This window comes from Montipora capricornis, chromosome 2, assembly GCF_036669925.1.
Source record: "Montipora capricornis isolate CH-2021 chromosome 2, ASM3666992v2, whole genome shotgun sequence".
Lineage (NCBI taxonomy): Eukaryota > Metazoa > Cnidaria > Anthozoa > Scleractinia > Acroporidae > Montipora > Montipora capricornis.
In genome coordinates, this window is record NC_090884.1 from 5,335,908 (window position 1) to 5,358,407 (window position 22,500).

At 40.7% G+C, this 22,500-nt stretch overlaps 2 protein-coding genes across 3 annotated transcripts in view; both read left to right on the forward strand.

The window, feature by feature from the left end:
- Positions 1-22,191, forward strand: part of LOC138038579 (chromodomain-helicase-DNA-binding protein 1-like) — a 53,238-nt gene extending 31,047 nt beyond the window's left edge. For both annotated transcript variants that reach the window (XM_068884541.1, XM_068884542.1), the window contains exons 20-33: positions 1-8; positions 10,515-10,709; positions 10,947-11,149; positions 11,241-11,282; positions 11,449-11,591; positions 11,966-12,092; positions 12,655-12,805; positions 13,335-13,451; positions 15,575-15,838; positions 17,256-17,435; positions 18,052-18,150; positions 18,851-18,930; positions 19,941-20,046; positions 20,475-22,191. The exon at positions 1-8 is cut by the window's left edge and continues 88 nt beyond it. In XM_068884541.1, the coding sequence (XP_068740642.1) occupies positions 1-8; positions 10,515-10,709; positions 10,947-11,149; positions 11,241-11,282; positions 11,449-11,591; positions 11,966-12,092; positions 12,655-12,805; positions 13,335-13,451; positions 15,575-15,838; positions 17,256-17,435; positions 18,052-18,150; positions 18,851-18,930; positions 19,941-20,046; positions 20,475-21,122 (2,363 nt within the window). In that variant the 3' untranslated portion in view covers positions 21,123-22,191. The remainder of the gene's footprint in view (positions 9-10,514; positions 10,710-10,946; positions 11,150-11,240; positions 11,283-11,448; positions 11,592-11,965; positions 12,093-12,654; positions 12,806-13,334; positions 13,452-15,574; positions 15,839-17,255; positions 17,436-18,051; positions 18,151-18,850; positions 18,931-19,940; positions 20,047-20,474) is intronic.
- LOC138038580 (uncharacterized) lies at positions 3,600-6,152 on the forward strand. The gene is made up of 3 exons (XM_068884543.1): positions 3,600-3,985; positions 4,973-5,046; positions 5,321-6,152. Exons 1-3 carry the CDS (start codon positions 3,673-3,675, stop codon positions 6,074-6,076), a joined length of 1,143 nt encoding a protein of 380 aa, XP_068740644.1. The 5' UTR covers positions 3,600-3,672; the 3' UTR covers positions 6,077-6,152.
- Positions 22,192-22,500: the final 309 nt, after the last annotated feature.

Below are 22,500 nucleotides of genomic sequence, written 5' to 3' on the forward strand. Positions count from 1 at the left end.
AATTCAAGGTATAACACTGTTAGCGAGTAGATTTAGGGTGCGTTCAATTGACCCTAGTCTGGAATAAGAATATGTGGAGTGATGATTTAAAACAGTATGTCTGGCCCTTTTGAAGCAACAAGAAAATAAAGATATGTTTAAAATAGCATTAATTTTTAGCAAGCCTACTAAGGTCTCAGAAGTTCTGAAAACCTCTTGAGTTTGAGTTTGTTTGTTTTAAAACCCATTGACATCCCATGCAAAATGAAATGCAGTTGTAATGAGGCAAAATCCAAACGAGCCAAAGGTAAAGAAAAGCTGACTGTGACACCATTAACTGATTGAGCTACAAGAACTCCAAAAGAGATACTGTACAGTAGGTCATTTATCTAGGTCATGTGCCTCAAATTTCAAAAGCAACTAGTGTAAAGAACCCATGGGAAAGATGAGAAGCTGGATGCTTGGTGACTTGCCACAACTGAAAATCATTCAGTGTCATTTTCATTCTCATTTCCAGTGGGATGTTAATGCTAAGCCTATTGCCAGAAAGAAACATGTGCAGTGATCATTAATACAGGGTATCACTCAATAATGTTATTTATGGGTTAAACACTAAGACGCTCTATAAAAGGGGTCGCTTCATGCAATGGTTTTGTTCGAACTCATTCAAGCACGACCGATCAATTATCCAAGATGGTGATCAACAAAAAGCAACACAGGCAGAAACTTTGCAAGGTATTTCTAGCACGAGAAAAATGGACTGGGGATTGAAAAAAAGGATGACAGATGGCATTTTGTCATATTATGGACACATTGCCACGAGGGGCTTTTTTATTGCACAAATTATCACAGGGCTCGGTTGCGTCCACGGTTGATTGATAAATCATCTACATGTGCCTATAAAGGCACCACTCCTTTTACGGTGCGTCTTTGTGTTTAAGAGTGATTGTCCGAGAAAACCGGGCGGGGGCAAAAGATGGGGGTCCGCCGATTTCCACCAAATTTTCAGCAATAAAGGACTATCCGATTGGATGATGAACTGTGGTATTTAAAGTTTTCTTGAGACTTTTTCTGTAGAGATAGACCACCCCCCTCGGTTTTGGCCCGTGATCGGCATCGGAGACATTAAAATCTAAGGCCAAACTTCAGCTGCTCCAAACAAAAAATCGTTTTCTCTTTTTAAGTTTTAATATATTACTCGGAAAATTCATCTAGTGAGCTAGAATTTCTGAAGTTTTGAGACAAATCTGGCGAGTTTTGAAATTTTGACCCGTACTTGAACTTTACAATCTAAAGCCGCTTAATTCACGATCTAAAAATTCATCAACTTTGAAGTCCTTTTTCTCCAAAGTGCGGCAGTTATTTTTTATATAAATTACATTTTTCGAAAGCCCTATGCATGGGCTTTGCAAATCTGCAAAGTTAAAATTGGGATCTAAAATAAAACAAACGCGAGCAGCTTCCAAATTTGGCAAAAATAGCATTTTGGATTTGCGTGATTGCGTGAAGTGTTTACTTCCGGTCTGTCGTAGGTTGCATAATAACTATCCGCTTCCATTTCAATGGACTCAAACTTCGGTTTTTGATATATATATCAACGATCATGACTAAAACACCACACGAGTACATACGGGTAACATACGAGTAACATACGGAACATACGGATACATACGAATACATACGACTGACATACGACTAACATACAAGTAACATACGGATACATACGACTAACATACGGATACATACGAATACATACGAGTAATACGAATGTTTTTCTCATAAAGGAAGCTCTAGTTATAAGCCTTGCAAGCATTTTTCACGTCAGCAAACACGTACCCGGCTCAGTTTGAGGGGGGGAGGGGGGGGGGGGTGGGGTGGTGTTGATAGACCCTCCAAGGCTTTCGTTAAATTTAGTCACAGTAAAATAAATTCACATGGAGTGCAAAACCCTTAAGGCAGCGAAAGACGAGATACAAAAACCTTCAACTTGTGGCGCAGCATCGTTTCGTGGCAAGTTCTGGTCAATGTTTCGCGTTTTTCACTTTGCGTGATCAACTTGACCCGCAAAAAAAAACATTTGTTGCGAGTTGAAGAAATGCACGGCGCTGAGTGGTTGATTTGCTAGTACAAGAGCACATTTGTTGCGCGACAAGTTGTGAGCTTGATGAAAAACGAGCAACAAAGCCAAAATTTGTTGCTCAGAGTAGGTTCGCGCTCTACTTTTCGCAACAACTTTCTTCAACCCGCAACAAATGTTTTTGTTGCGCGACAAGTTGATCATGCAAGGTGAAAAACGGGAGAAATCGACCCAAACTTGCAACGAAATAATGTTGCGCGCCAAGTTAAGGGTTTTTGTATCTCGTATTTCGCCGCCTTTAGCTTGCGCAACAAGATGACAATACATTTTGCATGTTGCTCTCGTAGTTGATTATAACTGTCAGGCCAGTTTACATTTAAGACACGTAAGGAAGTCAGAGCAGGTCTGTCATAATTTTTTACCCCATTTAAGCTTTCGGGCTTGATTTTGCACTGATTTTTTGCACTGATTTATCATAGGCAACTTAAGCTGAAATAGTGAAATCAAGATGGCGGATCTGATGACGTCATACGACATCAGCGACATCCAAAATATATTGTCATCTTGTAGCGCAAGCTAAGGGTTTTGCACTCCATGTGAATTTATTTTACTGTGACTAAATTTAACGAAAGCCATGGGGGGTCGATCAACATCCCCTCCCTCCCACCTCAAACTGAGCCGGGTACGTGTTTGCTGACATGAAAAATGCCTGGAAGACTTATAATTAGAGCTTCCTTTATGAGAAAAACATTCATATTACTCGTATGTATTCGTATGTATTGGTATGTTAGTCGTATGTATCCGTATGTTACTAGTATGTTACTCGTATGTTACTCGTATGTTAGTCGTATGTATTCGTATGTATCCGTATGTTCCGTATGTTACTCGTATGTTACTCGTATGTTACCCGTATGTACTCGTGTGGTGTTTTAGTCATGATCATATATCAACTACAGCTAGCGTATTTTATCAAATTAAAGCTTCCTAGCAAAGAAACTTCCAAGAATTTCGACTCTGATACAATGAAAAAACCAGTTTATTATTTTGGAGCTAATTTACATATAAATTTTATCTTACAATTTCTAGCCTTTTGAGTTTATAAAATATACCAATAAAGCTTTTCCCTCTCTGATAAACTAGAAATGTTCTTAAATAACGCAGAAAAAAATATCGGAATGCAACAATTATTATTGCGCAAAGATTAAAAAGGTTGTATTCGATTTCATGCACATTAATAACGTAACGCAATCAACTGGAGTGTTTATTTATTTTTCTCTTCTTAAGCAATACTTTGCTAAAAAAAGATTGTAATTCAATGGTTGAATTAAAAATTTGCAAATAGACTTCTAGGTTTTTCCTATAGGGCGATCGAGAAATGCCGAAATTTTTTACTCAGAGGTGCTTGTGTATGGTCATCTTGCGTAATTCGACAGGTAGCCGCCTAATGCGCAAATACGGTAATAGTCTGGACGTGATTGTGCAACATTCATTTGACGTCTTGCATTTATGGAGTAATGGCTGAAAATGTGAGCTGCTCGTTCGCATCGCAGGATTCACCGTGCAGTACGTCTGGGTCAGGATCTGCCCTTGTTCCTTTGTCAGCATGTACCCAGGATATGACGTTTCATCTAACCGGTCTTCATTTGACCAGTAAAAGAGGACGAGGAAAGACAGGATTATCCGAGAAAGATCTCATTTTAAATCGTGCAGGACTGTTCGATCTCAACCCTGCTCAAACTGAATTAATGACCATTTGCCCGAAGCATCGTAAAAATCTGACCACTGATTGGCAAGGTCGAAAAAGTCGTGTTTGCTGCTACCCATGTCATAAAGGTCAGCGAAAACAGTTGGAAGTCCATCGAAGAGTAAATGCCTTGATGTCTGCAGAAATTCATCAACTATTCAATACTGTCGTCCCGATTGGTTCTGGTAAGTTATTGCTTATAATAATTGATGTCAATCTTCAGTAAATACTCTCTTCTTGGGTTTCCTTGGGTCTCTGCTGGAAAAGTGCAGTGTTTAGGGACTGTGTATAATAATCGGAAGAGGCTGGGGAGAGGGACTGAAAAACCAGGGACGGGGTATTTGAAGAAGTGAGCCCAATTGCTAAATCTTACAAAAAGAGGGAATTGCGGGGAAGGGGGTTAAAGAACAAAATGCTTGTTTTCTATTTGTTTTCATTTTCCCGATCCTTCTCATTGTGATTTTTTTATTTCCTGAATTTCATTCTCACTCTCGCTCATATTTTCATTCTAATTTTCATCTTATTATCAAGCAATTTGTTTCTGTCTAGTCATAGTTACGATTCATTACCTTTGTCTATCACGGTGATTAAATCATTCAATTTATAGAGCTAATTGCAAAATGGTTGTCATTGAAGAATAAGCCACCAAAAATGGGAATTTATTGACCTTTGTTATCGCCATAAAAAGATTTATTCAGGAAACCGTTCGCGTTTATATAGAATTCTTCATCTCTAAGGGACAGTTCGTTTTCTATCCGCGAGGGGGGTCGGTGGGGCTAGGGGGATGGGGGTTCACTCTCGAAAAAATTGGCTTGAACGGGGAAGGGGCCATGCGAAAAAATGGGGGGGGGGGGGTCATACAATTTCAAAAGTACACTCCTCCAAATCCCACCAGCTCCCCTACACCATAAAAAATAAACGGTCCCTAATTTATTGGTATTTTTTTATATTTATACTTTATTTCTTATTTTTATTTTTGTATGAGAACCTTCTTGCAACAAGGTGTATACGAATTCAAATATTTTTTTTAATTCGCTTTTTTACTTTACCTATTTTGTAAATCCTTGTTCTTCTTTTTTATTATCACAGACTTTCCTTTATCTCACTGGCTAAAATCCTAGTAATTGAACAAACACAAAACCTCGCCTTTTAACCTTTTATTATTCCTCCAGCTATTTGTGAAACTTGCCGACATGTGCATTACAAGAGACGAGGAGAAAAACAGCAACAGGATAAGGTTGAAGTTGTGAGTATTTTCGTTTTTCTCGTTAAAAGTTACATAAACAATCAATCCGTCCACAATATTTAAATGCAATTTTGTGTTAATTTTGAGCTACCCAGATGGTTTCTACTGTTGTGCTTTATCATTTCATTTATACACTTTTTTTGATTTCATACCATTCTATGACTTTGTTCACCTTATTTTTGGCAAACTCTTTCCTTTATACTTTTTTCCTATTCGGACCTTTGCCAGTTGCTTGGGTTGGTTTTCATTCATTTCATCTCTTTCCATGTCATAGGTATCACTTGAAGAAGAGCAAGAAACACCCCTATACTTGTCATCATTTGAGGCTGATGCCCAACACCGTCCAAGTTCATCATCTGCGCCTGTCCAATTTGATGATCTCAGCCAGCCTAATACCTCATGTGCGCAAGCTCAGTTCGTTGATCTCAACCAGCCTAGTACCTCATCTGCGCAAGCTCAGTTCGTTGATCTCAACCAGCCTAGTACCTCATCTTCATATGCTCAGTCCGATGACCGTCACCAGCCAGCTACCTCGTCATCTGCTCGTGTTCACTTTGATGATCTCCGCCAGCCGAGTACTCCTGCATCTGCTCAAATCGAATACGAGACTGAAACAACATCCTCTCAGTCATCACAGAGTACTGTACCTGAACAGGAAGTTAGTGTCTGGGAAGACGAAATGGAGCTGCAGCAGCAGAAGAGACACACTTTGAACGAAACTATCTCAGAGCTGAGTGGTGGCCGTGTCAGCCCTCTATTGTCAACCTTAAACACTTCATGGGACGACATCTCCAGTACTCAAAAAAAATATTATTCAAGAAAAGCCAAGGAGATGATATCAACGACGCTATCGATTATCAGTCCTGGTCAGGAAGAAGAGTTGTGGAACTCTATCAAACCAGTGAATGAAGGGGTAGTTTCTAAAGAAACTGTGGTGCTGCGTCGGTGGGGAAGTAGTATACAAAAATTTGGTTTTATCAACGGAGTTGATAATGTAAATTTGCCACCGTACAGAGATTCTAAAAGCTGACGTTTCGAGCGTTAGCCCTTCGTCAGCCCTTCGTCAGCCCTTCGTCAGAAGAACGCTCGAAACGTCAGCTTTTAGAATCTCTGTACGGTGGCAAATTTACATTATCAACTCCCTTGATAAAACCAAATCTATCAAACCAGGACCACTCCCTGGAATCGAACCAATGGGTAGAGCCAACAGGCTTCACTTTGATGGAAGTGAAGGATTAGTAAATGTCCTAGTTAAAGCATACGACCAAGCTGCGTCATGGCAAATCAAGCGGCAAATTTTGTCTCTTTTTGCTAACGACTTCACAAGAACTGGACTCCAAGAGTTAATACCAGGCTTGTCAAAGTGGAGAATCGACCAAGCGCGTCTGCATGCCACCGAGACAGGAAAGGGCCAACCTGTGTCTACTCAACCTCTCTTCCGTCAACGAATTGATCAAGCAAAAATAGATCACTTCATAGAATACATTTCGCAACCAGAATTCATTCAAGACGTGGCGTTTGGAACAAAAACCATGAAGCTCGACTCCGGAGAAAATATTCTTATTCCAGCAGTCATAAGAACAATGATACCATCAAGAATTATTTCTCAGTACAAATGTCACTGCGTATTCCAGCAGTTTCAGCCAGCTAGTGATCGATCGCTGTGGAAGATGCTTCAAGTTTGTTCTGCATCCATGCAAAAGTCTCTCCAAGGGCTAGACAACCTGACTGCAGACGGGGCTGAGGCTTTTGATAATGTCTCCAAAGTCGTTGATACCCTCGTAGAAAGTGGAGCTGGTGAACAATGGGGTAAAGAAGTCCACAAACAACTGGTAGAGGGGAAAAGGTACTTAAAAGCTGACTATAAATCGCATGTAGGCACTGGCGAGCACTGTAAAGACCATTGCATAAATTATGCCCTCAGCGATTCAGATTTTGTTGAATGGTCAAGTGACTGTCAACACAACCATGATGTAATTTGCGAAAGATGTGACTCCCTGAAGAACGTACTACAAGAAATCACTGAAAAAGTCGAGGCTGTCGACATTACAGAAGAGCAACGAGCAGTCAAGAGATTTGAAGTAGCAGAATGTATCAGATCCATCAGAGCCTGGAAGTCACATTTACTGCGACTCATCAATCAAGACCAAGCAAAGCAAGAAGCCCTCTCCAATCTTACTGAAGAAGTCTGCCTTATCATTATGGACTGGGCTATGAAGTTCTTGCCCCTGCAGTATCGAGAGCGAATGAGCGACTTCTACGGTAAGAAGGGAAGAAGTTGGCACGTGTCTGCATTGATCACCAAAAGGGATGGAGAATACAACGTTGAGTGCTATGTGCATCTCTTTGATGTCTGTGTTCAAGATGCCTTTTCAGTAATCTCCATCGTCGAAAACCTGTTTCTTGCTGTCAGACGAGATTATCCTTCCATCAAAAAAGCTTACATTCGCTCGGATAATGCTTCGTGCTACCACAATGGTCCTCTCCTTCTGAGCCTACCATATATTGGAAAGAGAACCGGTATCACCCCATTGAGATACGACTTCTCGGATCCTCAGGCAGGAAAAGACATATGCGACCGCAAGATTGCCCCAATGAAAGGTCATATCCGAAGGTGGGTAAACGAAAAGCACGATGTAACTACTGCCGAGAATATGAAAGAAGCCCTCGAGTCACATGGTGGCCTAAAAGGATGTCGAGCTGCTGTGGCGAAAGTAAATCCCCTGAGAGATAATGGAGGAGATAACAAGATTCCAGGGATAAGTCTTTTGAACAATTTCTCTTACGAGAAAAATGGAATTCGAGCGTGGCGAAGTTTCAAGATCGGAACAGGACGTCTAATCAAGTACGAGGATCTTAAAGTTCAGCCTCAACAGGAAACTGGATTAGAGATTATCCAGCAGTTTAGTTCCAGTACCAGAGAGCTCGGTTCAGTAGCTGTACGACAAGCGGAAGACTCGGTTAACAAGCATGACATCTACTCATGCAATGAAAATGATTGCATTTTAACTTTCAAGACCAGAGCAGAGGCAGAAGAACACATGGACACAGGGAAGCACCTAAGGAAAACCGAGAAAGAATCCATGTATGATTCTGTAAGGAAAAGGTGGGCTGACAAGGTAACTGGAGTAAAATTTGTTGGAAGAACTGAAAAGACTGTCCAGCCGCGGCAAAGCCAAGAGCAAGATGAGATCGAGAGCGCGGAAAATGAACAGACAATTGGATGGGCGCTAAAGACAACAAGGACGTGGACAAAAATGGGAAAGAAGGCCAAGGTTTTTCTCATCGAACATTTTGACTTAGGTGCGGAAACAGGCCTCAAAGCAGATCCAGCCCAAGTTTCGAGAGAAATGAAACAAGCTAAGGACAGCAATGGAAAGCCTCTTTTCAAGCCAGAGGAATGGAGGACAGCAAAACAAATCAAAGGTTTTTTCTCGCGTCTGTCCACCAAACGCAAGCAACAACAATCGAACGGGGAGGAAATAGAGCTACTAGATGAAGATATAGAAGCTTTGGAAGCTGAGGAGTCATTAGAAAGCCTTAGAAATGCTGTTTCTCAAGACATGAATGCGCCCAGCCATCCTGTTACAGCTGGGGGGAAAAATCTGTGCCATTTGTCTCGTGATGGGGAGCTGAATAGCCTCAAGGTAGTGCAGTTGCAAAGCATTTGCGAATCTCTGGAAATCATGGTCGAAGGGTCGAAGAAAAGAAAAAGAACATACATAGAACCAATCGAAGAGTTCTTACGTGCATGCTCCTGCAAAAGATCTTAGTCTTTAGTTTGAACACAACTATTTAAAAAAGTTAGTGGTTGATAAAGGACAAAGGCGATATCAATGCGACAGGTCATTTATTTTCATTTATGTCGCCTTGTTAGATTGGATTTTCGCGTTTCCCTTTAGTCAACTTTGGCGATGACTGACCTGTTTGGAAATAGGTGTATTATGGTAAAGGAGAAACAACTGCATTTCACAGAAAAATGAACACTTGCATGTTATCGCAAGAAGACTGGAAAAGTAAAGAGACTATTTCATTTTATGTTCCATTTATCTCTTTCATTTTTTCTTTCACTTAGAATGAAAAATTAAAGTTAGATGATCAGGTTTTCCAGCTCAGTGTTGACAACCTTACCTTTTCATTAATATCGCCATACAAGAGAATTATTATGTTATTAATGTGAATGCAATAATCTACTGCGCTATCATACTTGTAGCATTCCGATATTTTTTTTTGCGTTATTACTAACGACAAAAAATATCGGAATGCTACAAGTATTATTGTTTACGAAAATTTCTAGCCCAGTTTATCAAAGAGGGAAAAGCTTTATTGGTATATTTTATAAACTCAAAAGGCTAGAAATTGTAAGATAAAATTTATATGTAAATTAGCTCCAAAATAATAAACTGGTTTTTTCATTGTATCAGAGTCGAAATTCTTGGAAGTTTCTTTGCTAGGAAACTTTAATTTGATAAAATACGCTAGCTGTAGTTGATATATATATCAAAAACCGAAGTTTGAGTCCATTGAAATGGAAGCGGATAGTTATTATGCAACCTACGACAGACCGGAAGTAAACACTTCACGCAATCACGCAAATCCAGAATGCTATTTTTGCCAAATTTGGAAGCTGCTCGCGTTTGTTTTATTTTAGATCCCAATTTTAACTTTGCAGATTTGCAAAGCCCATGCATAGGGCTTTCGAAAAATGTAATTTATATAAAAAATAACTGCCGCACTTTGGAGAAAAAGGACTTCAAAGTTGATGAATTTTTAGATCGTGAATTAAGCGGCTTTAGATTGTAAAGTTCAAGTACGGGTCAAAATTTCAAAACTCGCCAGATTTGTCTCAAAACTTCAGAAATTCTAGCTCACTAGATGAATTTTCCGAGTAATATATTAAAACTTAAAAAGAGAAAACGATTTTTTGTTTGGAGCAGCTGAAGTTTGGCCTTAGATTTTAATGTCTCCGATGCCGATCACGGGCCAAAACCGAGGGGGGTGGTCTATCTCTACAGAAAAAGTCTCAAGAAAACTTTAAATACCACAGTTCATCATCCAATCGGATAGTCCTTTATTGCTGAAAATTTGGTGGAAATCGGCGGACCCCCATCTTTTGCCCCCGCCCGGTTTTCTCGGACAATCACTCTTAAGGATAAGTAATAATAATTAGTATAAATACACAGGTGATTATACAAAATCGCGTGCTCTCATTGGCTCGCTATCTCGGATTATCAGCCGATAATCACCTCGACGGACAAAAGGGCTGCCAGAAGTCGTTTTGCCACTGTAAGTGAAGATGATTTCGCGTTGAAATGTTTTTTTTCTCTTTTTTGAGATAATCACCTGTGTATTTATACTAAAACAATTATTCGCCTCAGGCTCAGTGATTACCGGTGAATATTCACCAATAATCACTTCGCCTTCGGCGAATAATTGTTAATTATTTGGGTTTCCACACGTACCGGTAGGTTGCAAGTATTTCACTGGATGCAGATGAGGATGATGTAGCCATTGTCAATCAGGAGATAAAATCAAAAGATGAAGAGAAAAGTTGGACAGACATCATTCCAGCAAAAGAGCGGCAAAAGCTTGAGGAGGAGGAAGAGCAAAAGAAACAACTGGAGTTATATTTGCCAAAACGAAGCAGGAAAACTGTGAAAAAGGTAGAATCCCAATTAAGTTTTTGCTCTATTCCCCTTGTCTCTTTCCTCGTTTAGTTTGTACATTCATGTTTTGAAAATGATTTGTTTCAATTAGTGCCTCTTTTTTTGCTTTCAGTCTTTACTTACTACAGATGAGACTAAAGCTCTAGGGTACTTAACCATATCCGGTTATTTTGGTTAAATTTGGTTGTTTGATTTTCTTTCAAATGTTTTTGTTCAATATTCTTTTATTCACAGATGAATTATGGCAAAGCTGGTAACAGTGACAGTGAGCACGAAGAAAAGTTTGCCAAGAAGGGACGAAGCCGAAAGAAAAAATCTGAGTCTGAAAGCGATGATGATTCTGGGACAGATGGGAAAGAAACGAAGAGGAAACGAGGCAGGCCACGTACAATCAAACGTGAAGATGTGGAAGGATTCAATGATGCAGAGATCAGAAGGTTATTACTTCTCCTAGCTCATCCTTTAGAAGCATTTCCCTTTAGGCGAAGTTCACAAAAAAATAATTTTTGACATTCTTTGTTCTCTTAGGTTTGTCAAAGGTTATAAAAAGTTTGGAAGACCAAGAACAAGGTATTCTGAGCCTTTTTTTTAAAATCGATATCCACACACTTAAAGACACTTCTGTAGATCATTTCTTGTGCTCTCAATAACTGGCTTTTGCAGGTTTTTTACTAATACCTTGAGCTGGGCTGTTATGAAAGCACAGAACATTAAATATTTCATTGGTGTATCACAGGCTTGATGCCATTGCTGCTGATGCTGAACTTGAAGACAAATCACCAGAGGATCTCAGCCGACTGGCAGATATTCTTCACAATAGTTGTGAAAAAGCTGTTGGGGAATACGAGGAAAAGCTCAAGGAAGATCCGAATTTTGATGGTACGTTTTCTAGTTTTGTCCCTGTGAACACTGTACTAGGTTATATACTTTTTCCAAGCATAAAAATGTAATTTCAACACTCTAGATTCCCTGCCAAAAAAAAAAAGGAAAGGAAAGGAACTTCGTTTAAGGTCAGAATAAATCACACAGTAAGGTGTACATTTCTGGTCTGAATTTGTTCTGAACAATAATTCTTTACATAGAATTCTTTTTGACATGTAACCATAGAAATGTTTAGACATTATTTCACTTCAATGCTCCAAGAAGATCACTTGCTTAAACGAAAGGTCTTCCCCATGGGGAACTTTCACTTTTTTAAGTTAAGAGAGTAAGAAATATTGTCTTCACAATCTGTGGGATTACATTTGACGCAGGTAAAAAGCGTGGAGCAACAGTTAGACTTAGCAATGTGACGGTGAATGCGCCATCAGTTTTGAAGCATGAAGAAGAACTTGAATGTGTCGCTGCTGTCATGCCTGAAGATTCCGACGCCAGGAGAAAGTGAGTGATTAGCTGCAAGAAAAGATTGTACTTAAAATTGCAATCTTTCCAGAGTGTGCAGTCTCACAAACTGATGATGTAGTGGCCGACATATAGAGTACAGTGTATTGCATTCAAGATTAATTTAAGATCTGCCAATTTTAACAAATCGAAAGTGGTTCAGCGTTGTCTGTACTCTTATCGACAACGATATTCATCATCACAGTGGTCAAAATGTTTTGGACTCGAGTGAGTCTACAAAAAATTTTTTTTTATCACAATATTCAACGCCAAAGAAAGTTTTTATTTCAGAGCGTGACCAAAATCATAACTCAAAGAAAGAGCAAGCGTTGTCTATAACTTTCTCGCAATGTGATTGGTTTATTTCCCAAAATGAGCTTTCCTGATTGGCTATTACATTGCGTGACAAATTGACGCAAGCATGACGCGAGCAGCGTTGTCTAGACTCTAATCGACAACGGCAAATTAGCCAATCAGATTGCGAGATTGCAGGCAATTGTGGTAAAAATGCATTTAGTAGTTTAACCAGGAAAAAATCACAATTCCATTTTTGACCCTTTAGATTTCGACTTGTTACCTCTGTCAAGAATGTTCATTGGGGGGTGCCATGGGATATTCCGGATGATTCCATGTTACTTGTTGGTATCTTCGAGTATGGATTGGGCAGCTGGGAAGCTATTAAAGCGGACCAAACCCTTCAGTTGTCATCCAAGGTGAGGTTGTTTATTGATGGTTAATGAGATAATAAGCTTTTACTTCAATGTACGAATAACAATGACAAATTCATCAGTAATTTGTGAAGCGCACACTCTGGGGAAAAATTAAGTCCTTGTATCAGGAGTGAATGCAGATCAGCCAGTACCAATCCTTAACCAGTGGGCTATGGGAGGCTTGTGGGAAGTATAAAGCCAGACTTCTCCAACAACATACCGTTCAATGGTAAATATACAATTATCATTATGTTTGACGTGTCAAGGAATAGAAGGTCACAGCGTCAACTCCAGTTTTTGTTCTGACTATGTCCGCATAAATACTGCTTACTTCATCATCCTGTGTGGTTCATAGTACGTAGAGGAGTCTCCTCTACTAACTATGGTGTGGTTAACATTTGTGTCGTTTTATATCTTCTAATTCTCTCCAACTGAAGAGCCTCTGCCAGTGGAACAACTTACACTGTATTGCATTGTCTTTCCACTTGAAATCTTTTACTTAGTTCGAAGCGTCACTGTTTCTTTTTTGAAGATCCTTCCTCCTGGTAACTTGAAACCACAAGACAAACATTTGCAGACGAGAGTGGAATACCTGATCAAATTGTTGAAACAGGCTGCTTTGGAAGATAAGGCAGAGCAACTGAGGAAGGTATTTCCTGCATTTTAAAATCGACCATTTCGCTAACTTCACCCCCTTTTTTCTTCACTAAGCGCCTTACCTTAAAGTGCCCCTGTGACCAAAAAAATCAATTCTTATTTTTCTCTTGATTTCAAAACTATGTTAACCAAACATAACTGGAATTTTCCTATTGAATGGTCCGCCATTACTAACTTTAAGTTCTTTAGAGAGCTGGTTCGAGGAGAAAATGACATCAAAGGTTGACTATTTTAAGAATGCAATGCGTTTGTACGCCGCAAAATTAATATGCAGCACGGGAGGTTTGGGCTTTCAGACTTTAAAATTCGCGTTTTACATTTATAATAAGCTGAAGTCACACGCTGGAATTTTAAGCAAGTGAACCTTTGACATCACTTTTCCCTGGATCCAACCCTCTGAGGTCCAATCGGTCAGTTTTGAACGCGAGTAATGGCGGACCGTGAAATCCAAAACTTATACTCAAAGTAAACGGTGTTTGGTTAAAAATCAAAGCTCATAATTTTGCCAGTCAGATGTTAAGCAAACACTTTCAAAACCTGATGGAAAAAAGGAAGTGATTTTTATTTTATCACAGGGGCACTTCAGTGTGCAGACTTCAGAAAATGAGGCTTTATGTTAACACATATAAAGGTAGCCAGAAGTGTATTATACATGTATGTCTTGGTGATTGAGTCAGTCAATTGAGCACACCATAAGATTTGAAGGACGGTACGGCAGAATACGTCGTCTTGCTTTTCAGTAAAAGTGGGTTATCTTCTACATCAACTGGTTTTAGTTGAACCAGTGAAGTGTCCTCGTACTGTGAGCTGTATTTTAAAGGACAGCAGCCTTTTTGCTTACGTTTAAATTTCATACAGTAATTGAGTTGCTGATTCAAGCGACAGCCTTCGAGAAGTCTGTTGTAGCAATCTCCAGAAGATAATACAATTTAACCAAAACGTTTGGGTTTTCTCGACATTAGAGCAAGTTCTTGGGATCAAAAAGGAGGAATCAAATTTGGAAATAAACATTCAAAATAAGAAGACACAAAGTTTTGAAACTGGGAAAACCTGTGATGTCCTCAAAATCGTGTCAGCTAAAAAACAACGAACTTTATTCAAGTGTCATCTGTTTTAAGCTCTGGGGCAGCAACAATAATAATAATAATAACAATAATAATAATAATAATAATAATAATAATATAATAGAGCGAGTTTCAATCGAGTGTCGTAAAACCAAAACCAAAGTAATTACTTTGACCAATCAAAAAGGACGGAGACAATACGGTAAACCAATAAAAACTCGGAAGTAATTACACACAGCCGACACAAAGCGCGGGAAAATGTGCACGCGCAAGCCTCGATTGGTTTTAGTTTCACTTCTGATTGGTTGAAAAAATGGCGCGAAAATTGTGAACCAATTACTGAGTGAAGTAATCATAAACCAAAGCAATTCGCTAATTACTTTCGACATTCAATTGAAAACCACTCTATCAATAATAACAATAGTAATAATAACTAAAAAACCCTAAGCAATCACTCACCACTTCATTGATACCCTTAATAACGCCTCTAAAGCACTATGAATTTACTGCCAATAATAATAATCATCATCATCTTCATCATCAATAATAATAATAATAATAATAATAATACCGAACTAGTTTTTTAGCGCTGGGGCACAAATCAACGCAAGTCAAATCAAATGTTGGTTTGTGAGGAGAGGGGAAAACCGGAGTACCCAGAGAAAAAAAAAAAACTCTCGGTGCAGAGTAGAGAACCAACAAACTCAACCCACATATGACGCCGAGTCTGGGAATCGAACCCGGGCCACATTGGTGCGCCAGCCCTGCTGCCATTGATTCGGGACACGATAAAGAAATCAAATCGAAGGTTGGTTTTTGAGGAGTGGCGAAAGCCAGAGTACCCGGAGAAAAACCTCACGAAGCAGAGTGGTCTGTAGCCTTGATACCCTTACCCAACAAACTCAACCCACAGGTGACGACAAATCTGGGAATCGAACCCGTTCCGCATAGGGTGGTACGTGAGTGCTCTCACAACTGCGTCATCTCGACTCCCTTATTTAGCTACTTAGCTACGTATTTACATGACGTTTCGGTATCGTCTTGTTTTTAGTCGTCGCAAATGCTGAAATCCAAGATACGTCAGCTAAAAAAGAAAGACACTAAAAAAGCCAAAGCTCCCTCAGACGTGGAATCGCTCAACAACAGCGCAGCACCCTCGCCTAAGGAAGTAATGCTGTCCCCTCCTGAAGGGGCAGAAAATACAGAGGATGGAGCCACGGGTGACACAAGTCATGAAGGGCAGATTGCAACAGATGGGAAGAAAAAAAGGAAGATCCCCAGAAAGAAAGAAAATGGAAAAGAGGAAGGAGACAAGGTCAGTTATTTACTGTCAAAAATGGCGCTCAAACGGGGTTTTTTAAATTCTTGGTCCTTTTTTTTGAACTTTTGATAGGACAATTACATGACTTTTGGAGGGTAAATGATGCTACGAGGCCAAATGCTACTCAGGGCCAAATCTTACAAATTTATTTGATAAGAAAAAAATGTGCAACAGAGATGTGGCATGAAACTATGGTATGGAAAGTTGTTGCTACGGATACGATCAGCTAAACAAGAGCAAAAATTGAGGGGGGAAAGAAAAGAGCAAAAGAAATCATCCGCAAAAACTCGCGCCAACTCTGGCTTTGAAATGGTATCCTCAGGATCTCGTTGGCCGAGCGAAGTTGTTTGACATCTTTGCAGCCAATCAGAATCAGGGTGGCAAAAGAATTTTCAGCCCGGGCACTTCCCGTTTGGCCCGCAAAAAGGCGCGTTTTACAGAGGGCAGTTTGTCATTTGGCCGCGCTCATTGATAATAATTAGAGAGCTTAAGCACGCGCGCTTTTAAGACGCGGACGGCAACCGGAAGAGAACATTTCGCGTGCCAGGACAGTGGTGTCTCCCAGATTTTTATACTAATCATCTCTAATGGAGAAAATATACTTGGCAATGTAAACGTGGTTTTGACGACAAGCTAAAAGGGGAAACGGCTGACTTCCAGTTGCCGTCCGCGTCTCAAAAATGTGCATGCTTAAGCTTCCTATGACGAAGCTGTAGCAACGGCAACGAGAACGTCGTCGTTAAAGGCTGGTTTTCACTAGCGACGGAATCGGAGTCGGAGTCGTAATCAGAGTCGTAAGAGCGCTTATGATCTAATGAAAATCAAAAATTGGAGTAGTAAGCGGAGTCGGAAGAATCAGAACGGTTCCATTTTCTTCCGACTCCGCGCACGATTCAGTGAAAACAAGATTGTCGGAGCAGAAGCGGAGAACAAGCCAATCACAATATACGAGCCCAGGCTCTTCGATTACTGTGTGCCGCGATAAACAAACATAGCGGGCATGGGCGAGAAGGTCTGCAAACAAACCACTTTCAGGAATCGTAAGCGAGACAACGGCTGTCGCGAAAACACGGCCACTGGATCGTAAGGGACGCAAGCGGAGTGGGAAGGTACTTTTCACTAGGTCATACATGCAAGATGCAAGATTTCGATGTTCTGACCGCGTGAAAAGTGGAGGGAGACAGAAAGGAGGGGGGAGGGGGAGTTGAAGAAATGGAGGGTAAGGGTTTCTTCCCTTTCGCCCCCCCCCCCCCCCCCCATCCCCACGTTTTGTCTCGTTCCATTTTTCGCACGTCCAAAACATTGAAAATGCAAGCCAACGCTTGTGCCGCAAGATAGTGCAATTGTCGTGCTTTGAGCTCTCCGATTTTCAACTTGGTTTGCCACTGATGATGCGATAATCTTTTTTTAGCCCAAACGCCAAAAGAAAGAGAAGAAAGAAACACCTACAGAGAAAAAACAGGAGGTGAAAGAGGCGCCAGCACACGAAAAGCCGCAATCCTCTCCTACAAGGGACGACATCGCCGGAGATGATGATAAACCAAGAGGCTCGTATGCACTGGCAGACATGGATAAGGCTACCTTTGATGAGGTACGTGATTGAAACGGAGGTTCCCTGTATTGAGGAATCTTAATTCTTAGCGTAGGCACACACCTGTAATAGACCATTTCACAGTTCTGTGTTCAGTTACCAGGCCTTTGAATAAAAGCGAGGCTGGAGTTGACCTTGTTTTGATACAAACCTCACTTTTCTTATGTATAGAGAAACTCGATAGCATTACAACAACATGATTTACATCAAAGATTCCGCAAAAGCGTGTACCTCGGGAGTCCGAACAAAGGTTCAAATTGAGAGGAGAACATTTAATAGCATACAAGGAAAACAAGCTATGTCACCTGCAATGACTTTATATCTGATAAAACACCTCATCTTAATAAGGAGGAGGTTTTATCGATATAAAGGAAATAGCTAATGGGGTTGAGTTTTTGAAGAACCTGTATTAACGACTTGGCTCCAGAGGATTTCTTGTACGTCAATTGGTAGAGAATCCGACCAATGTTACGGAGGTCTATTATTGACAGACTAGGCCTCTGTTTTCCAGTTGTCCATTCGCCGCTGCCATACAATTAGTTAGTACTTTATGTTCTATTTACGTATAAACTTTTCTAAACCAACCCTTTTATGTCCGATTTCGTTTGCATATTAGTGTAAAGAAAAGATGCGTCCCGTCAAGCGAGCGCTGAAAATGCTTGAAAGTCCGGAACAAAATATGAATGAGAACGATCAAGTGGCACAAACACGGCAGGTATGATATCATCAAGGAGTACTCTCGGATAGAAAGGAAGCATAAAATATACTACAGTATTTGCATTAATTTAATCTAGTCCTTCTTTCCTCGTGGACAATAAAATATATATATACTTTTTGAGTTGTGAGCTTCACGTTTTTTAGCATAAGTTTAAGCTAGTTTTAATAAAAAGGCAGAGGATTAAAATAGAACCATTTTGGGACAAGCCCAGTTGTGGCTTTTGCCCAGTGGGAAAATGTTTGTCGAGGAGAGCCACATGACTAGCCCCAACCAGGGTCTTTCTCCTGAATGACCGAGAGAGAGGCCGAGAAGAGAGACCCTGAGAACGAAGATGGCCATATGCCCCAGTTCCAATGCATTGTTTCTCCAGTTGAACGGTGACAATAAACTCACAGCAGCAGCTTTTGTTGCACTGCAGAATTAATTCGTCGTTTTGGCTAATCGAAAAAATGTGCGCCGATTTTTAGGGTGTGGTAGTTGTCAATCTCTCCCCGCAGTTTTTGGCGAAGAACGGAAAGAGGCTTTCTGTCAGGTTGCTATGTTGGATGTTTTTTTTGACCTATTTCGCGCAAGTTTATGCGTTATTGGTTACTTTATCAAAGTGTAATTCGTTTGGCTAGGAAACAACATAAAACGTTATCCGAATAGCCATTGAAGTAATCACCCTGAATGACCGTTATCGTTCATGTTTTTTCAGTGCCTGCTAAAGATTGGAGACCACATCATGGCAATCTCGTCTCATTATAAAGACAGCGAAGTTGAAACTCTCTGGAGAAAGTATTAAGCCTTTCTTTATTTATATTCCGACTAACATCACCTGACATTTAATAATTTGAGACTCTATCTCGTCCACATAATCCGCTTTTCTTGTCGTGAGCACCAAGAACATGGACTCTGGCCACCCCCCCAAGGCAGGAAGTCAGCAGTTGTCTACGGTTACAAAGCAGGACCTTCACTACGACTGCGCATAAATTTGGAAGTCGCCAGACTCCGTGTTCTTGGTGCTGACCAAAAGAAAAGGGGGACCCTGAAGACGAGATTGTTTGATCCTGTATTTAAAAATACTCACCGCGCGCCGGTGGCTCAGTTGGTTGAGCACTGGGCTGCCATGCGGGAGGTCGTTAGTTCAACTCCGGCCGGACCAACACTCTGGATCTTAAAATGACTGAGGAGAAAGTGCTGCCTTTGTAGTTACACCCGCAAATGGTTGGACTTGCAAGTCTTCTCGGTTAAGGAATATAAGCCCTAAGCTCCGGCTCTCAACCCTTGTTTAAAAAAAAAAAAACTGGGAAGCGTTAAAGGGGCAGTGTCACGCTATTTCAGTCAAACTTCAAAACACTAAAGACTAAAAAATAATGGTGTAGTTTTGTTGCCAATAACAATTGAAGTGCACTGAAGCTATTCTTTATTATTTGCATCCATGGATGGAGAAGATGGAAATGGATTCAAACTTGAAAAAAAATTGGCCACTTCTTTTTTTTTAATTTTGGAGATGGTGTCCGCAGAAAGTGGCCAAAAATGTTATACGTGTGAGCAAAAGTACTAGTTTATTATTTTTATCCAATTTTAACCTAACAACAGCAAATTAAGCATGACAGTGCCTTAAATATCCCACTAGTAAGAGCAGGAACGGAGTTGCTGATGTCGTGCAGTGGTCTGGTGTGATTTTTGGCCACAAGTTCATTAGCCTGTGCCTATCACGTGCTAACCCCACGTAAACGTAAAATAAAATAAAGCCTTCATTCATCGTCGTTTTTGTTTTGTTTTGTTTTGTTTTGTTTTCGAAGCAATCTTTGGACTTTCGTGTCCAAGTTCACGTCATTTGAAGCTAAGAAGTTATTCAAGTTGTATAAGCACGCGGCCAAGAAAAGAGATGAATCGAAATCACAAGAGGTATGAGTCTTATTTAGTCCGCAAATTAAATGATCGATCCAAGGTGGACGGTGTACCTTTTAAGAGAATACTTCAACGGCATCAAGTAACTCGGGTATGAATTTTCATCAGTATGTTTTTGTTTTGTTTTTTTCATATCGTGAGCCTCTAAACTTGGGGTGTTACCTACCGTTTACGGTACCATCCAAATTTTGCATGAGCATTGTTTCCAGTTTCTCTTGGGACAAAACAATGCTCATGCAAAATTTGGAAGGACAAGCAAAGAGTATTATGGTATTTTCGAGAGTGGCCTATTTTAAGGGAAGATTGTTGAACGTTCACACATACATGCAAGATTCCCTTGTCAAGTTCTCAAGTCAGATTAACGACTTTTTAATTTAAAGCAGGAACTGCACTGAAAACTAATGACTCGTTTCAATTCGTTTTAGCGCATCCAGCACAAGGCAGGCCCTGCATCACAACGACTCCCTCAAGACCCCAAAAGACACGGTGCGGGAGATCATGCACCTCAACGCACCAATGACCTCAAAAGACCGATGGACGGAGGGGGACCTGGAGGTAAGATTCCCCGGATGGAGCGGAGTTATTCTGGATCAAGTTCTCACGGCAGCGGAAGGCATTCTGGAAGCGGAGATGGTTACGATCCCCGACGTTCTTCGTCGTTCAGTCACTCGGATAGGCCAGGTGCCTCTTCCAAAGATAGACACGATCACGGTCATAGATACCACGACACACACCGCGACAGACCATCGCACCACTCTTCGGATTATTCCCGAAGCCACGACAGATCGTCGGATCACGGTCGTCCGCACGACCAACATTCTCGATCCTACGACAGGAGCTCGGACCATCACTCGCGTTCTTATGACAAGAGAGAGCGACGAGACGATTATCACCGAGGTGATTCCCGTGAATACTCGGCCGAAAGTCGGCATCACTCGAATCGCGACCGAAACAGTGATTTTACTTCGCGACACGGAAATCCGCCGGGCTCACCGAAGTTGGGTTCGACACACGACAGTAAGAGGTACGGAGAGGACAAAAGGACCGTGGACACCGACCGCGATAAAAGATGACAGCGTTTGTTTTTACTGAAGGTCAAAGTGACTAGGTTTATAGCGGATTCCTGGTTAACAAGGTGTTGATGCCAGTTCCCCTCTGACTCCATTTCTCATTTTATTTCATAACCTACTAAATTCTGAAAAGTTAAATCTATTTTGGGGGCGAATTAGGTGACTTGAGTACCGTAGCATCGGGGATTTTCATCGATGGACGTAGTCAGTGACTGTTGCTCATCCTCCATTTCCTACCCCAAGGAAGGGACTGCCAACATTAGCAGTCTCCTTGGAAAGACTTAAGCGGTAATCCTGGAGGGATTAAACCTATCCTGCGGTGTCAAGTTATTTATTGCTTAAATTATGGTAAAATTCACTTTCCGGGTCTATTGCCTGGTTTAATGTGGCAAGTATTTGCAAATTAACGTAAGGTTATGTCCCTGGAATCTCCTCTTACAGTATTCTTACTTTTCACCCCACCTCAACATGGTCTTGTTGGTGCCTCTAAGAATTAACGGAACGGTCATGTTGTTTCAGGTTTATGTCTCGGGAACTTTGCTCTATTCTTATTTCGAATAAAAAGTTAGTAGTAATCATTATTCGTTGACGGACTGTGATGACTGATCAGTATCAACATTTGAAGTGTAGAGCGCTCTTCATGTGATCTTTAGGTACGTTTTCTGTTCATCACTTTTGCTAGTGCCGGTTTTCACAAAATTTCGCGCCTCTCTTGACCAATCAAAAGCAAAAAATGACGAACTCCCACGCTCGTTTTCCCGTGTTTGTCATCAGGTGCGGGTACTCGATCTAAGCTTGGTTTCCAAAGTTGTGATTGGTCAGAGAAAGTGTTGACCGTTTGTGACTGACAACTGCGCAAAATGTGTGACAGGTCGTTTACTGCTGTGCAGAAGCGTGGTACATGACAATAGAGCATCTTGTTTGTTTTGTATTCTACAAGGCATTTATTTTTATCATATTTTGCATCCGTATGTAAAAAAGATGGCTCTCTAATGTAAATCAAGGTAATTGTACAGTTTGATAATAGACTTTTCCCTAGGTGAAATAAAACTCGGTTTTCTAGAATGTGTCTTAACCAGCAGTCGTAGAAATCCTCAGTTCAACGGCAGTGTTCTGTTTTGTGCTCGCGTTCTTCTGAAGGGGGGAGGGGAGGGCAGAAAATTCTTTGATTCCTGCATTTCAAAATAGAACACAGTGACGTCTACATGATCAAAAGCCCATGATCCATAAGTGACGATCTCTCTTTGACCCATCAGTTTACTATATTAGCTAGTCCCGCCAAATTATGGCCAATCAGACTGGGGCTGATGACGAAAACGCCTCTGATTGGTTTGCAAACGAGTAGCCGCACGAGGGATTGCTCGTGCAAAGTCATGGATCA

Excerpts from the sequence above, each read along its gene's own strand:
- LOC138038580 (XM_068884543.1), top strand. The coding sequence starts at position 3,673 with ATGACGTTTCATCTAACCGGTCTTCATTTGACCAGTAAAAGAGGACGA. Across the intron at positions 3,986-4,972 it reads TGTCGTCCCGATTGGTTCTG|CTATTTGTGAAACTTGCCGA; the intron begins GTAAGTTATTGC and ends TTATTCCTCCAG. Across the intron at positions 5,047-5,320 it reads AACAGGATAAGGTTGAAGTT|GTATCACTTGAAGAAGAGCA; the intron begins GTGAGTATTTTC and ends TCCATGTCATAG.